Source organism: Labeo rohita, chromosome 3 (genome assembly GCF_022985175.1).
Source record: "Labeo rohita strain BAU-BD-2019 chromosome 3, IGBB_LRoh.1.0, whole genome shotgun sequence".
Taxonomy (NCBI): domain Eukaryota; kingdom Metazoa; phylum Chordata; class Actinopteri; order Cypriniformes; family Cyprinidae; genus Labeo; species Labeo rohita.
This window is the reverse complement of record NC_066871.1, coordinates 9,557,374-9,573,352: the sequence shown is the minus strand read 5'-3', so window position 1 is coordinate 9,573,352 and position 15,979 is coordinate 9,557,374. Positions and strand designations below refer to the sequence as shown.

Genomic DNA, 15,979 nt, shown 5'->3' with positions numbered 1-15,979 from the left:
TCCGCGGGTTTAAGTGACCCCAAAAACGTCATATTTAGCCCCTGAAATACAAATGTACCAGGGGTAGCCCGACAAAAAAAGTGTATTTAACGGGGACACCCCTCGAATCGCGACTGGTCTAGTTTTGAGTAGCAATTGGGCGGGTTTTGTTGTGAAAACCTGGCAACCCTGGTTGGAGCTAAACTCTGCAGGACAGCGGCCCTCCAGGACTAAGTTGCTTATCCCTGCCCTAAAGCGTGGTAAGTTTGGGGTAACTGAGAATGAATGGGGGAAAATAAGGTGAGAGGAGGCAATGCCTCCATCGCGATACGAAGTCACGTCTGACTCTTAAATGGAAGAATGCTTTGCATTTCCGGTCTCCAGTGTTTCTAGTCAAATTAGCATATTTTCCGAGTTTACAATCTGATGTTAAACATATTAAAATGTTTTTAAAAAGCACAATAAGTTCGTAAATTGGTAAGGAAAAGGGTCTATAATTGGATTGGTTATGATTGGCTGTGAATGGTTCATGAGATAAATCCCGCCTCTTGTGTTCGTGCGCGTTTGCGAATCAGCCTGAATGAGCAATATGGCGTTAATGGGAAGACTAAATTAAAAGGTAAGTAAACAACTCACACACTTAAATATAACCACTTTGTTAAGTTAAAATAAGATATAAAATGGCATGACAATGTGATCTGTGGGAGTGTTTATTGAGTAATCAGCTTGGTGAAATCTGAAGTAAATCTCAGTGTCTATGACCATATTTAGGGCCCAAGCCCTGAAAGGGCGAGATTATTCTTTTTTTTTAATTATTTTTCTTCAAGGTTTTGGGGGGTTTTGGGGCCCTTAACATACTCAAAAACTCTTAAAAATTGGCACACACCTTGGAATCTGCGGCCATTAGGGCCGGGCAGAGACTGGTACATGGGCGTGGCAAGGGGACTCTACAGCGCCCCCTGGAATTTGGAGGGTCATATAGCACACATACTTGCACATACACATATGAAACTCGGTACACATATAGAACTCATCAAGTTGAACAACTTTCGCACTCTATGTCATTAGCTAATCCCAACAGGAAGTTGGTTATTCTGGGTTTTGTCAAAAACACATGCTCTGTAATTTGATATACTAGTCCTAGGTTTTTTACCCAATTGCCACTAAACTCGGTCAACCTGATCTCAAGACATTGGGGATGAAAAATTGTGAGGGGATTTTTGATATCTCGAACAGTTTGGCCGTGGCGAGGCTTTGAAATTATGGCGAGAAATGAGAAACAGGAAATGGCTAATAACTATTGCACACATTGTCTGATTCGGATGAAACTTCAGCGGTTTGTTTGTTGTATGATGCCGATCACATAGATGTGACTATTAGGAGTCAAAGTTATAGCGCCACCAACTGGCAGCAGGAAGTGTGTCTCTTTTAAAAATGCTTTGACATCACATGGTTATTTTTACCCGATTTGCTTCAAACTTCATCAGAATAATGTCAAAACACGGCCGATGAGAATCTGTAAAGGGGTTGTTGATACATTAAATGCTGTTGTCATGGCAACGTGTCAAACTTTAACATTTGTTTCCTGTGTTTTTGGGGCACTTAATAAGCTTAGATTTTCATGAAACTCAACACACTGGCAAAAGGTCATAAATGGGCATGGAGGAGGCGCTCTATAGCGCCACCTTTTGTCAAAAGTGGGGGGGGGTTAGTTTTAGCTACAGACACCAAACTCAGCATGTATATTGGTCTCATCAAGCTGGACAACTTTCTAATTTACACCCATTAGCTGCGACCAACAGGAAGTCTGCTATTTTGATTTGAATGTGGATTTCTGGAAAAATCAGGCTATAAATAAATTCATACTCCTCCAAGCAGGAATAAGCAGGTCACACCAAACTTTGTCAACATGATGCCAACATACTGAGGATGTTAAATTGTGAGCGGATTTGGGATATCTTGAACAGTTGATTTATGGTGATTTATTAAAGTAGCAGTTAAAAAAACATATCCATAATCTTTAAAATGCAGCATCCAAACACTTCAAAACTTTTTACATACACAGAACTAGCCATTCTGAAAAATAAATGCTTAATTCCATCGATATAAAATAGTCTACAAAAAATAGAAAATTAAAAAACTATTAAACATCTGATCTCACTCTAACTCTCTCACTCTAACTCTGTCTCGGGGGGATGGGCTTAAGTCTGTGTATGTGTGTGTGTAAGTGTGACTGGGGGTAGTTGGGTGGCTGTGTGTGTGTGTGTGAGAGAGAGAGAGACAGAGAAGACAGAGTGCATTTAAAGTGCATTATCCTAACTCTTCACAACTTTTTACATATGAAAAACAAGTCATTCTTAGGAAATATGTTTATCATGTTTTCAGAGACCGCAAAAATATTTAAAAAATCACATTTCTAAACTGGCAGATAAAGACTGTAATACCAAGGATGAACACAAGATGACCTCATAGGATAAGGAATCTTTTTAACTCTAATCCCATTTCAGTCTCATTGTTTCAGAATGACTTAAAAGCATTTTGATTTTAACCCTTTCATTGCTGTAACCCTTCAATACAAACTGGTACAGGGTTACTGTTAATGCATGTGCCCGCTGGGCACCGTTCTTCTGATGGCACCAGGGTTGCGGATGCGCTGGCGGCGAGGGCCCGTCATCGCTGCTTGCAGCTATATTTACCAATTATATTTAATTATATTATAATATTTATTTAATAATATTTAATTACTATAAATTATAATATTTAATTACTGATGATCCGAAAAATTCAAAAATAGTTAGAACAAATGAAGTATTAAAATGAATGGCTGAGCATAATCTATCTATCTGTCTGTCTATCTATCAGCAGCACAACTATTTTTAACATTGCTAATCATGTGGCACTGAAGACTGGAGTAATGATGCTGACTATTCAGCTTTGACATCACAGGAATAATTACATTTTACAATATTTTTAAATAGGAAAGTTATTTTTAACTGTAATACTATTTCACAGTATTACTGTTTTAATGTATGTTTAATCAAATACATGTAGCCTTTGTGAGCATAAAAGCTTCTTTTCTCCAAATCTCACCTCACCTTTTTTATTGTTTAATTGTCTTTCTAGATGAAAGGCTTAGTTGAAGCACAAGTTGCATGCAAAAACTGTTTGGTAAACTATCCTTCAAACAACACTGATGAATAGTGTACACTGCACACACGCTTAGAAATGTGTCGCATTTCCTTCACAGTTCTGCTCTGCATATACTGTGGTTTGCCTTCATCTGAGCTTGTTAGATGCATCTAAAATATCTTCATCTGCTTTGTGTTGTTATACACCAGCAGCAACTGATTCCAGTAAATCACTGTGGTCATCTTCTATAGCTTATATATATTTAAAAAAAGACCTTTGCGTTAGATCTAGGCAAGTCAACCTCAGACCTTAAATGTGGGTTTTGAATCAAAACCAAAAACTGTTTCCATCACAAACACAAGCCTGTATGACTAACATCGACATAATAGGTTAGTCTAGTAAACTTACATAGTTTCAGGGTATGGCATATACCCTAAAACTATGTAAGTTTACTAGACTAACCTATTATGTTATAAGAAAACGGTTCATAAATGCTTATCACTTACACGTATTTCAGGAGTTAACAACAGTACAATCCTACATTAGGATTTAGATTTTTTTTAAACAATGCAAATGCGAAGAAAACTCCCAAGCAGACATTTCCATATTAACAGAGGTTTTATTGTTCAGGACAGTCAAACACACTGGACAGACACTGGCTGGGGTGATATAAGCAATATACTGAGCGCTTTACTGATAAAAAGTAGCTTTTTCTCAAATATGCAGATTAAAATAACATGCATGTGCTGTCCTTGTATTTTCTTTATATAGAACAGCACATAGTGCACACACACACACACACACACACACACACAAAATCTGTCGACTTCAAATGTATGACAGAACCCTAAACATCTGATATTAGTGACATCAAATAAATCATTTCAGCTGCATTTTTAGGCTTCATCTGCCTCCCTAATATCCTGACCTTTGATTTTGCTTCTACAGACAACATTTGCATGAGTATTGTATAAAAATAAATAATTTCTCTCACTTTCATCTTACATGTACAAACAGCAAACACTGCAATATCACAAAAACCAGCTGGATTTAATGAACAAAAAAATAATACGGTGAAGGAACAGGTTAAAAACTCAAGACAATGACTTTTCAGTATCCATTTACGCATTAAGCCATCTATAAAAATAATATTTACACTTTCAAACGACACCTTGCGATGTCGAAATGTGCTCAACCACGAAAAACGAACGCCTCTGGTGTCCCAATACTATTTAAAAAGACCACAGTCATTGGCTTTCGTTCTTATAGTGGTTTCCTAGCAGAATTAAACCAGCACCAGCAAACGCTGTTACAAAATCACGTGTATGTCACATTAAAGATAGAAAGTGCTAATGAAACCATGTTTCTAAACAGGACTAAATATAATGTAAGAGCTTTTCAAAGCCAGTTACATAATTTGGCAAGTTATGGTATCCTGAATTGCTTATTTGTAATGAAAACCATGTTTCCTTTTGTATTGCAATTCAACGCTTAAAAATAAACGTTCAAAAAGGGGGTTTTCACAGCAATGCCATAGAAGAGACATTGTTTTTCCACTATGAACAAACTTTTGTGTAATGGAGAGATTCCATGGATGTTAAAGTTCTTTATGGAACCACAGACGCCAATAAATAACCTTTATTTTTAAAAGTAAATGGAATGAACTGGATAAAAAACTTTGACATGGTTGTGAAATCAGTCTGTTTAAATGTGTTGAATTTCTGAATCCTAGAGCCAGCTCTGGATGCAAAAATAAAGAATAATTTAAAAAAATAAAGGAAAATTCAGTCTGATTTAGCTTGAGAACTCAGTTACGGCTTAACAAAAAAACAGCATTGCACAAAACGCTGACAGTTGTCGATTTCACATTATAACAGGGCTCTACCACCACAAAATGGGCGAAAAAAAATCAAGTCAAAGCAACTAGATAACTGCATGCACTAGGTTTGTCTTTGTTCATCAGCTTGTTGAAAAGGTGGAGTGGTTTCATTTCAGTGTTGAGCGACACTGTAAGGTTTGAAATTCTTTAAGACTGACGGAGTGTACAAACACGACACAGTATGCATTGTGAAGGGAGATGAGAGGACTTAGGTGTGGCTCTCGGTGCCGTTTGGGGTGAGCTTGGTCTTGTGCTCCACCCGCGGGCCTTTGGCCGAATACTGGACCAGCAAGAAGGGCTCCTTGGTTTCACCTTCACCAACAATGCTTTCCTCGTCTTCAGACTGACTGATGCGCTGCAGCCGCAAATAGCACCAACAACCGAGAATTAAAGCCCCCAGTGCGGCAATGGCAATGAGTATTACAATAATTGTGACGACCCCAGTGGTGGGGCTATGGTCCGTGATAGACATCCTGTCAGTCGGGAGAAGTTCAACAACAACAGGCCTTCAAAAGTCCACGTGAGGCAGTTCTGCAGAGTTGCTGTAGGTTTGGGTTGTCACTGCGGCTACATCTGAAAGAAACAAATTAGGATGATTCTACAAATGAGCCCATATTCTGAGAAACATTCTGGTAACGTTCTCACTAGCGATAAATGTTATCGAAACACTGCTTTGTGAATCATCGAAACCTTTGAAAATCATTTGTTTCAAAGCAGAGATTGAAAGCAGTTGCGAAATGTAAACAGACAATTCTGACTTTTTTTTTCTCAGAATTATAAAGTTATAAAGTCAGAATTGCAAGACAAACTCAGAATTGTGAGTTACTAAGAATTTTGAGATATAAACTCAATTCTGGGAATGTATCTGTCTTTTTTTCTCCTCAAAACTGGACTTTATAACTCGCAATTGCGAGTTTATATCAGTCAGAATTGCGAGAAAAAAGTCAGAATGGCGAGATATAAACTTGAAAAAAAGTATCAGAATTGCAAGATATAAACTTGCATTTTCAAGAAAAAAATCAGAATTGCGAGTTTTCATCTATAACTCGCAATTGTGAGTTTATATTACGCAATTCAGAGAAAAGTCAGAATTGACTATCACACAATTCTGACTTTCTCGCAAGTTACTCTCCATCGCAAATTTATATCTTACAATTCTGAGAAGTCACACAAACGCGCATTTGCAAGATAGAAAGTCAGAATTCCGAGTTTTTATCTCGCAATTCTGACTTTATAACTTGCAATTGTAAGTTTATATCACACAATTGTAACTTTATAACTCGCAATTTTGAGTTTATGTCTCGCAATGAAGTTTATATCTAGCAATTCTGACTTTATAACTCATAATTAGGAGTTTATACCTTGCAAATAACTCAATTGCGAGTTTATATCTCACAATTCTGAGAAGTCAGAATTGCAAGAAAAAAGTCAGAATTACGAGACAAACTCATTTGCAAGAAAAAAAAAGTCAGAATTGCGAGATATAAACTCGCATTTACGAGACAAAGGTCAGAATTGTGAGACAAACTCGTATTTGCGACTTTATAACTTGCAATTGTGAGTTTATATCACGAAATTCTGAGAAAAAAGTAAGAATTGTGAGAAAAAAGTTAGAATTGTGACTCGTATTTCAAAGTCAAAATTGCCAGTTTATATTTCGCAATTCCGAGAACTCAGAATTGCAAGAAAAAAGTCAAAATTGCGAGACAAACTCACATTTGCAAAAAACAAAAAAAAAGTCAGAATTACGAGATAAACTCACATTTTTTGAGAAAAATGTCAGAATTGTGAGACAAACTGACATTTGCGAGGAAAAAGTCAGAACTGCAAATCTTAGAATTCTGACTTCATAACTCGTAATTGTGAGTTTATATCATGAAATTCCGAGAAAAGTCAGAATTGACTATATCACACAATTCTGACTTTCTCGCAAGTAACTCTCCATCGCAAATTTATATCTTACAATTCTGAGAAGTCACACAAACGCGTATTTGCAAGATAGAAAGTCAGAATTCCAAGTAAGTTTATATCACACAATTGTAACTTTATAACTCGCAATTTTGAGTTTATGTCTCGCAATGAAGTTTATATCTAGCAATTCTGACTTTATAACTCATAATTAGGAGTTTATACCTTGCAAATAACTCAATTGCGAGTTTATATCTCACAGTTCTGAGAAGTCAGAATTGCAAGAAAAAGTCAGAATTGCGAGACAAACTCACATTTGCGACTTTATAACTTACAATTGTGAGTTTATATCACGAAATTGTGAGAAAAAAAGAATTGTGAGAAAAAAGTTAGAATTGTGACTCATATTTCAAAGTCAAAATTTTTCGCATTTTTGAGAAAAATTTCAGAATTGTGAGGCAAACTAGCATTTGCGAAGAAAAATTCTGATTTCATAACTCGTAATTGAGTTTATATCATAAAATTCTGAGAAAAAAGTCAGAATTATGACTCAAAAAAAAAGTCAAAATTGTGTTTTTATCTCACAATTCTGATTTTATTTCTCGCAATTGCGAGTTTATATTACGAAATTATGAGAAAAAAGTAAGCATCGTGAGTTTATATTACGCAATTCTGACTTTATATCTCACAATTCTGAGAATTTTTTTTTAAATTCAGCAGCGGAAACGGGCTTCCCATATTTAACAGATTCACCTTCCAATAACACATTTGCAATTGGTTTGTAAAAGGTGTTTTTAAGCATATTCGGCCAGAGTTTTCGTGTGGTGTTTCTAGCGTTTCGAAACAGTGAATCATTCTGCCAAATAAGTGGTTCAACTATTCAAAGTTTCGAAATGCTTTATTTCTCCCATCACTCTCACTCATTTTTGAGAAATGGGAAAAACGTTTCATACAGCTTTACCAGCCACCACTGCTCGTGTCATGGTTCCCTTTACGAAAGCCACAGGTTATGCAACGCATTTGCTGCGAGCATCTTGGCGAAAAGACTTTCCATGTTGCCCACGCGTCAGTGTTAAATGCGCCTTTTCGTGCTTTTACGACGCGGACTGTAGCAAATATCGTTGCAGCCGTTTGATATCTTTACCTAAACAATCCTTTTGAACGGAAAGAAAGCATTTGCTCCCATACAGATAAATGCAAGCGGTCAACTTCACATTGCTTTCACATGCAGTTTTAACTACCAGATTCCTATTTACAATCACAGCGATTTACGCGCGATCTAAAGAAGCCCTGAATAGAACAGACAGTTTCTTTCTAGACAAGTACTAATATAACATGAAGAAAGAATCATTTAAAGAGAAGCTTACCAAAACTAGGCCGCTTTTTTATCAAAGAATAACGCTTAGGTGCGTTTTGCGAATCATTTCGTGCACTGACTAGAGTTGACGCTTGCGCGTGCTGACAGATGCATAAACACTCCCTCAGTCTCCAGAGATCCAGCTGTTATGTTATATACAGTAACATCTAAAGCCAGCCGCTCACATTCCTAGCCCGAGCGTAGAAATAAATAAATAAATAAATAAATAGCTTGTCGCTGTACAGGAAATGAGATCACGAGTGAAAAGGGCAAATATCCAATCAAACAGCCTAAAAGCAATGGTGTTTTAACCAGTAGACGAGGTGGTCCGAGAAGCGGATGTAGTACAGATTGTTCCTATGCGTGACATTTGTTTTGCATTAACAGACAAATGGAAAGAGATTCATTTATGTATTTCTTTGTTAATATGAAACGCACTGCTATATCTTCCCACCTACAGACACGCGCATGTTTTGCACTGATAAATGACTCAGAAGCCATTTTCGCAGAATATGTGCACATTCTTTCTAAATCCCTTGGATGAGATAGATAAAAATAGAAAAGGCAAAACACAGTCAAACCATTATAATAAAAATAATTGCATGCATTTTAATTAATATACGTATGTTACTCAAATAAAATTTAAATTGTTTACTTTTATTTACGCATCTTGCAAAGGACGTGTAAATGCACATTTTATATTTACGTTATATATACGTTATATATCCATATGTTGATGCAATTGCAAGTTTGATTTTTATTAAAAAAAGGAAAAAATAAAAATAAAAAGAACTGCACATACACCTACCCAAAAGTCATATCATATAAAATTATTTAGCCAAGAACAGGATAAACAATAAACACAAACAAAGCAGTTGTTATAATCACGAGGGAATCGCTGTCTGTAACTCATGTGACCAAATGCGGAACTTAACGGGAACGTCTAAAAGTCTTTCCTACGTTTAAAAACCCCTCAGTCGCTACTTACTAAATGCACTGAGACATACGTATTGACTTTATAAAGAGCTCTTTTGGTCGACGGTGTTCCGTTCTGGTCTGATAATCTTAAAAGAGAGCTCAGCCCACCCATCTCTATTGCGGAAATACAGCAAGTACGTAACAAAACTAAGAAGCAGGAAACGTTTCTTCTGGATCGTTCGTGAGTGTGTTCTCAAGACAGCGACACTAACCGTAAGTGTTAATCATTCCCAGCTGGTTGTATTGTTTTGAACAAGTGTCGGTTTATCGTTTTTAACGTTTTAAGGTGAAGTTACAACTTTTATTTCTCGTGTTGAACATTGTGTTAGTAGTTTACATGTATTTTAAAAGCGCCTTGGAGAAGTAAAGTTCGAATCTGTCAAGAATTGGACAAGACTATGAATGACGTTATACTATTATAACCACAACCGTAATGCTTACTAAGAAGCTTTGTTATTATGTTTTAAAACGCTCATTAAGACGATGGCAAGCGCACCTCCTCTGGAGACAGCGACACTTGTGGGACACCCACCTCCTCCATCATATGAGGAGGCACTGGGATCAAATCCACCTTATCCACCAATGGCCTATGCTCCAGGCGATGCCAAGACATCTGTGCCTCCTTATCCAATGCAAGCCTACGGCCATGTGTATCCACCACCACCTCAACAAGGTCAACCTGTCACCAGTCCCGTTGGTAATGACCCTTACTCTTTGTATGTTATGGCCTTTTCTGATCACACATTTTAAAACGCAAGTATTTACAAGAAAAAGGTTGTATACATCACTCAAAAGAGAAGAATGTAGAGTTTTTTTTAAAGACTAACCTGGTTGACTTCTGTCTCATTGATTGGTAGTGCTGTTGATCAACCACCTAAACCAACCTGGGCAAGCTGAAACAGAAGCTGGCCGAATCTGGTTTTTCCAGTTAAACCCTAGCACATAAAAAAAAAAAAATATATATATATATATATATATATATATATAAATAAAAGTAAATATATTAAAATGTATATGCATTGTTTAGAACTTCATTTGGACAACTTCAAAGGCGATTTTCTCAATATTTTGATGTTTTTGCACTCTTAGATTCCAGATTTTCAAACAGTTGTATCTCGGCCAAATATTGTCCTATCCTGACCCTTATGACCAGGTTCACATATATACTTATATATAATATATTTACATTTAAACAGTTATTTTGTTCTTGTATATAAGAAGCTGTCTTTAAAATAAAAATATTTTAATTTGACAAATATTACTTGCATTGCATATTCTAAGAGTTACGTTCAATAAAAAATGATTCCTTTAGCCTTAGTTATTTACCATATTAATGTTTGTTTGTTTTTTGTAAATAAAATTAAAAAAATACGTTTCCATTGACTAAATTCATACACACTGATTCCAGTTCTTTTATTTACAATTTAAACTAGAAAATGTCAATTTATTTTATATATAAGAAATTATATTTAACTTCATTTAAATAAAAATGAGTTTAAATATTTATTTTTATGCATAATTTCTTAAAATGTACATCATTTTTCAGTTATTTTCTTTTATAAAAGAATTACATGTAATATATTTAATATCAATCTATCTATTACAATTTATTTAAACAATTATTCTTTAAAAATATATATATATTTAATAATAAAATAAATATTTGATTTTATGGCAGCACTTACAATAAGGTTCATTAGTTAACATGAACTAAGAATGAACAATACTTCTACAGCATTTATTAATTTTAGTTAATGTAAATTTCAACATTTACCAACGCATTATTTTTAAAAAGTTGTGCTTGTTAACATTAGTTAACGCACTGTGAACCAACAATGAACGACTGTATTTTCATTAACTAACATTAACAAAGACGAATAAATACTGTAATAAATGTATTGCTCATTGTTTGTTCATGTTGGTTAATACATTAATCAAAACCTTAATTTATTTACATTCAAACAATTATTTTTCTTTTATATAAGAAATTACATTGACAAATACATCTTACATTACATATTTCAAGAGTTACATTCAATAATAAGATTATTAGCTTTACAGTTAACATGTTTTTTTTTTTTTAATAGGATAGACTAAAATATAAATTCATACACATTGATTCCAGCACATCCTTTTTGTTAAGACCCTGCTATTTAAACCGTTAAAGTTTAAGTTAATAAGAAGTCTATGTCTTTGAATAATACTAAACATATGCAGCACAGCATTTCTAAGCACTCTTGTTTTTGTCTTCAGTATCTGTTCAGACGGTGTACGTTCAGCCTGGTCTGGTGTTCGGAAGTATTCCAGTGCAGGCGCATTGCCCAGCATGCACACAGAACGTGATAACTCGCCTTGAGCATACATCAGGAGCATTAACCTGGCTCTCTTGCGCAGGTCTGGCCATTTTTGGGTAAGACGAAACATTATGTAATATACACTCTTACGGTTTTCTTCTTTCACAAAAAGACACTCCCCTGATTGTTCTGTTCACGTCTCGCATGTTGTAGTTGCATCTACGGCTGCTGCCTGATTCCCTTCTGTATGGACAGCCTGAAGGATGTGACACACATCTGTCCAAACTGCAGCAGCGTTTTAGGAGTCTACAAGAGAATCTAAAGCAGCTGCAGAAAATGTGAAAGAGTCGTGTAATAACTGACTCTGTATTTATACGGGGAAAAAGTTACAGTGAACTTATTTAGCAAGAGTTAATTCAGTAGCTGTGCCACCGACACACTAACACGTATTCATATGTAGGCGCACACACATACTTGTCTTCTCAATGTGATTTAACGAAAAATAATGTTTAATATTTTATAAAATAATTTTATTTAACCTCACAAATATAAAGAAATCTCTAACATTACAGTGCAATTTATCTCAGTTCTTTCTGTAATCAAACAAATAAAGAAACATATTATATAAATAAATATGTATATGCTTTCACCCTTAAAAGTCTTGTCGTGTAATGCAATTTCAGTTTGTTCCCTCTGTTTGCTTGGCAAATATAAGTGCTGCACCGGAACGAAAACATCAGTCTTGTGAAAAAAAATTATTATGGCAAAATCTGCTGGAGATCTTCTACTTCATAGATCCAGTTTTTCCTGTGAATCAAAGCGTTTTCAGAAAGATCTGCCATCTTCACAGCGCGCAGCAACGGCTCTGGATTGTGTGACTGGATGACACCCATAACCATGACGTATTTACCTGTGGGGAAAAAAATATATATATAAATAAAAATGGCTGTTTGTTTTCATTGTAAATCAGAAAACTCCAAGCAAATTCAAAAGTTAAAAATACAAAAGTACATCAGTATTTAAAACATTTACTTTGTGGATTGTTTGCTCACGTGACCTAATTAATATTCATGAGTTGTGTTTTTTTGTCATATAGAACATGTAAACACACAAACAGAAAAACTAAACGTACACTACCAGTCAAAATTTTTTGAACAGTAAGATTTTTAATGTTTTTAAAGAAGTCTGCGTGTATTTGATTAAAAGTACAGCAAAACCAGTAATATTGTGAAATATTTTTACTATTTAAAACAACTGCGTTATATTTGAATATATTTAAAAATGTAATTTATTCCTGTGATCAAAGCAATGTTTTTTGCATTATTAATCCAGTCTTCAGTGTCACATGATCCTTCAGAAATCATTCTAATATGCTGATTTGCTGCTTAAGAAACATTTATTATAATAATTATTATTATTAATATGACTATTATTATTATTATTATCAATATTTAAAACTTCTGAGTTGCAAAAGGTCTTGAAAAAGTACTTTTTCTTCAGGATTCTCTGATTAATAGAAAGATCCAAAGATCAGCATTTATCTTAAATAAAAAGCTTTTGTAACATTATACACTACACCATTCAAAAGCTTGGAGTCAGTATATATATTTTTTTCTTTTTTGGGAAAGAAATGATATAAATTAATACTTTCATTCAGCAAGGATGCTTTAAATTGATGATGAAGACATTTATGTAACAAAAGATTTCAGATAAATGCTGTTCTTCTGAACTTTCTATTCATTAAAGAAACTCAGCTGTTTTAACACTGTTTTTTGAGCAGCAAATCAGAATATTAGAATGATTTCTGAAGCATCATGTGACTGGAGTAATGATGCTAAAAATTCAGTTTTGAAATCACAGGAATAAATCATACTTTAAAATACATTTTAAAAACAGTTATTTTAAATAGTACAAATATTTCATCGTTTTACTGTTTTTGCTGTACTTTGGATCAAATACAAGCAGGCTTGGTGAGCAGAAGAGACTTCTTAAAACAAATCTTACTGTTCAAAAACTTTTGACTTGTAACTAATGTATATTTTATTCACCTTGTGTATATTTTTCCCCTTCGTCAACAAGGACCCAGAGAAAATATATGTTTCTAACTAGGAGGTGCCTTAAAACACTGCAAAATAAATCTACTAACCAGGACTCAGACAGGGTTTTCCTTTCGGCACGTTGTTAATGCCGCTGACGACAAAGTTCCCGGTCTCGTCCAGGATGAGCGCTGTGTTTAGATCGGACTGCACCTCCAGCACAGTCCCCTGCATCCAGACCACAGACACCTGTAACGAGCGCTGTTCACCGGGACCCAGTCGTCTGATAACATACTCTGATTTCCCGCTTGCTGTCTGGGACTCTTTGCCTTCACGCAGCTGGCTGGACAACACTTTCACCGGCGGACTGCGAGCTCTGTCTGCACTCAGAAAGCTGGTTCCCATCATCTTCAGTACTGCTGCTTAAAAACGCGGTATGTTTTTGACACGGGTGAAAAAAACAAACGGTCCGGACGTGACGACTTGTTTCAAAATAAAGGCACACAGGATATTATATTTTACAGTAGAAACAAGTACCATCAACTCGTTTGAGTTAATGTTGGAGAGACGAAATATTTTTGTTCATTTTAGACCACTTAATAACATACTGTATTTAACAGTATAAATAAGCTATACGTACATGCACACATACGTACGTGTGTGTAATGTAATTTATATTTATTTATTTATTTTAGCTTTATTTGAGCATTCAGTTGACAGTATCCACCTTATTTTTGCCGAATTTGTCAAATTTACGGGTCTGGCTTCCGGTCTCATCCGTGTCCAGCTATTTTTAGCTGTACAAAACAGCTCGTTTTGCAAACTGGTGTGTCTTACCATATTATTTTAATGTATTATCTTAATTATAAACACAGTGGTTTGTAGTGCAAACAGTTTGACTGTTTACTGCACTTTGTTATAGGCATTCTGGACTGTTGGTAGTTCCTAGGATAGCAAAGTCCACTAAAGGAGGTAGAGCTTTTTCGCATTTGGCTCCTAAACTCTGGAACAGCCTTCCTGATAACGTTCGGGGTTCAGACACACTCTCTCTGTTTAAATCTAGATTAAAGATACATCTTTTTAGCCAAGCATTCCAATAATGCATCTCATAAACTTTTCCTGCAGCTATATCTGATCAAATGTTCATTATTAATCTTTTAGCTCTGGTTTAACAAATCTTCCTTTTCTTAGTTTGAACAGCAGCTACGCTAATTACGTTCCTATTTGTTCTCTGTTTTTGCCTTGGGATTGACATCCCATGGTAACTAGGAATTCACAAGCTTCAGTGTGGATCCAGAACACTTAAGAAGAGATGATGCCAGCCCCACAGAGGACTTCAGATGATGCCAACCCTAAAAACATACAGCAATACCAAATTCTGCTACTAATTTATAGCGTTCTTTGTCTGTTTGATTACGTCATTACTTGATCTTTACCACACATTTCTTCCATATGTACATCAAGCTACTACTACATATATTGTAAAAATGTCAATTTGGTGTAAAGCTGCTTTGCAACGATATGCATCGTGAAAAGCGCTATACAAATACATTTGAATTGAATTCACATTTTTGGAGAGTACCACAAATATATTTTTTGCATTCCCATTTGCTCAAATAGAAAAACTCCTTGATAGTGTTTTCACAACTTTTAAAAAAGGAAAAAAATTGAGAGACTGAAAACAGCAGACAGAAGAGAAGAGAACAATGTCAAATTTACCGTTCCTCGCATAGATGCTCCATTAGAAACGCATTAGCGTTTAGTTTTTTTTTTTTTTGTAATTTGATTTAAAGGTGATATAATACAAAGTACAGTACAGTAACATTACATAATTTTTTTTTTTTTTAAGTCAAAATATGAAAAACTCGTCATTACAGTCTTGTGAAAGGGCCTATTCTTCTCGCTGTTTCCAGAAAACAGCTTACTTCTGTGCGGATAGTACAACAAAATTAGAACATAATTTTTAAGAATCACAGTAGTTAATGAGAAAATGTATCTCTTATAAGAATACTAGGAAATAGGTTTACAGTCCAAAAATGTACATGTGTAAATATAGAATCTACGTAGAAAAATAATGTAATGTATTACAACACAATCACTTAGATCTGCTTCAAAACATCCAAAAACATTGATTTACAAAAAAACACTGCAAGATAATATTTGATGAAGAAGAGTTTTAAGTGTCGATCTGACAAATGGAGCATTTAGTGTGAATATCAGATTTGAATTTGAAAAATGGGTTGACAGGGTGAATGTTATGGATTAATTTAAAAGATATTTCTTTTACTTTGTGAGGAAATGTTGTTGCATGGACTGTATTCTTCCAATTTAGACTGTCAAAGAGGCCGTTCCAATTTATATATTATATACAGTTGAGGTCAAATGTTTACATACACCTTGCAGAATCTGCAAATGTAAT

General features: G+C 35.0%; 3 protein-coding genes and 1 long non-coding RNA gene across 5 annotated transcripts; 2 read left to right on the top strand and 2 right to left on the bottom strand.

Moving 5' to 3' along the window:
- Positions 1-3,713: 3,713 nt before the first annotated feature.
- On the bottom strand, positions 3,714-9,333 carry snn (stannin). Of its 2 annotated transcripts, none has more exons than XM_051106170.1 (2): positions 9,241-9,333; positions 3,714-5,560 (listed from the first exon to the last, which is right to left on the bottom strand). In XM_051106170.1, exon 2 carries the CDS (start codon positions 5,457-5,459, stop codon positions 5,196-5,198), a length of 264 nt encoding a protein of 87 aa, XP_050962127.1. In that variant the 5' UTR covers positions 5,460-5,560; positions 9,241-9,333; the 3' UTR covers positions 3,714-5,195. The 2 variants fall into 2 exon arrangements, with proteins under 2 accessions (XP_050962127.1, XP_050962126.1); XM_051106169.1 differs by lacking the exon at positions 9,241-9,333 and adding an exon at positions 8,263-8,749.
- Positions 9,279-12,123, top strand: litaf (lipopolysaccharide-induced TNF factor). The gene is made up of 4 exons (XM_051106166.1): positions 9,279-9,443; positions 9,711-9,927; positions 11,484-11,640; positions 11,738-12,123. Exons 2-4 carry the CDS (start codon positions 9,714-9,716, stop codon positions 11,844-11,846), a joined length of 480 nt encoding a protein of 159 aa, XP_050962123.1. The 5' UTR covers positions 9,279-9,443; positions 9,711-9,713; the 3' UTR covers positions 11,847-12,123.
- Positions 12,033-14,399, bottom strand: rmi2 (RecQ mediated genome instability 2). Its single transcript, XM_051106167.1, has 2 exons — positions 13,671-14,399; positions 12,033-12,434 (listed from the first exon to the last, which is right to left on the bottom strand). The coding sequence occupies exons 1-2, from the start codon at positions 13,966-13,968 to the stop codon at positions 12,283-12,285; spliced, it is 450 nt and encodes a 149-aa protein (XP_050962124.1). The 5' UTR covers positions 13,969-14,399; the 3' UTR covers positions 12,033-12,282.
- On the top strand, positions 13,905-15,126 carry LOC127163115 (uncharacterized). Its single transcript, XR_007827450.1, has 2 exons — positions 13,905-13,994; positions 14,830-15,126. It is a non-coding gene; the product is annotated as an uncharacterized LOC127163115 (long non-coding RNA).
- The last annotated feature ends 853 nt before the right edge of the window (positions 15,127-15,979 follow it).

Coding starts and splice junctions, on each gene's coding strand:
- snn (XM_051106170.1), bottom strand. CDS start 5,459: ATGTCTATCACGGACCATAGCCCCACCACTGGGGTCGTCACAATTATT.
- litaf (XM_051106166.1), top strand. CDS start 9,714: ATGGCAAGCGCACCTCCTCTGGAGACAGCGACACTTGTGGGACACCCA. Junction 9,928..11,483: donor ACCTGTCACCAGTCCCGTTG/GTAATGACCCTT, acceptor TTTTGTCTTCAG/TATCTGTTCAGACGGTGTAC. Junction 11,641..11,737: donor GCAGGTCTGGCCATTTTTGG/GTAAGACGAAAC, acceptor CGCATGTTGTAG/TTGCATCTACGGCTGCTGCC.
- rmi2 (XM_051106167.1), bottom strand. CDS start 13,968: ATGATGGGAACCAGCTTTCTGAGTGCAGACAGAGCTCGCAGTCCGCCG. Junction 12,435..13,670: donor AAAACCCTGTCTGAGTCCTG/GTTAGTAGATTT, acceptor TTTTCCCCACAG/GTAAATACGTCATGGTTATG.